At 40.5% G+C, this 703-nt stretch overlaps 1 protein-coding gene across 1 annotated transcript in view; it reads right to left on the bottom strand.

Annotated features, from left to right (window-relative positions):
• Positions 1-323, bottom strand: part of LOC103523650 (calcium-transporting ATPase sarcoplasmic/endoplasmic reticulum type-like) — a gene marked incomplete at both ends in the record, with an annotated part of 10,234 nt that extends 9,911 nt beyond the window's left edge. Inside the window, one exon of the mRNA XM_008488679.2 lies at positions 187-323. Coding sequence (XP_008486901.2) covers positions 187-323 — 137 coding nt within the window. The remainder of the gene's footprint in view (positions 1-186) is intronic.
• Positions 324-703: the final 380 nt, after the last annotated feature.

Here is a 703-nt window from a genome sequence, read left to right as displayed (position 1 = left end):
CCCCCTGCGCCCCCACAAAGGAGGTCCAAAAATTTTTTTTTTTTTTTTTTTTTTTTTTAAAATTTTTTTTTTTTTTTTTTTTTTTTTTTTAGATGAGTTTGTTAGACAACTGTCTGAAATATTGACCATTAGGCCATTTTCCTACCTTATTATAGACAGCATGTATGTATGGTTGTATAAACTTACCTAGAGCAGTAGCGGGCAGACCGTCAGTAACCAAGTTCACCCACAGGAGTTGTACAGGGATCAGAGCCTCAGGGAGACCCAGAGCAGCGGTCAGGAAAATGGACACCACTTCACCGATGTTGGATGAGATCAAGTAACTGAAAGTGGAGAGGAAAACACGAAAAAATAATACAATTGAAAAAATGTTTATTTAGTCTTTTGAATTTCGATTCCCACCCGGGGCTGGCTTTCTCGTGATAGCTGGCTTTCTCTATTCGTTCGTTCCTAAACAAGTTCGTTCTCGGAACGGCTGGATTTCTCCGATCCTGTCCTTCTTTCTCTCTTCGATTTCGAGACGATAAGACCTTAGCAGTTACAGTTCCCTCTGTCAAACCTCTTATCCGGTGATTTCGAACTCCAAGAATGAGGAATCCGAGCCTTCGATCTTGTCGAAAATGAACATTCTGTAAGCAGGAAATAATAATAATAAAACAATGGCCAAGGGACGTTAAACAGAGGGGACTAGTGTCTGGCTGTG

This window comes from Diaphorina citri, unplaced genomic scaffold (genome assembly GCF_000475195.1).
Source record: "Diaphorina citri unplaced genomic scaffold, Diaci psyllid genome assembly version 1.1 scaffold31529, whole genome shotgun sequence".
In the NCBI taxonomy this organism is placed as follows: Eukaryota; Metazoa; Arthropoda; class Insecta; order Hemiptera; family Psyllidae; genus Diaphorina; species Diaphorina citri.
Note: the sequence above shows the minus strand (reverse complement) of the source record. Positions and strands in the feature narration are given on the sequence as shown.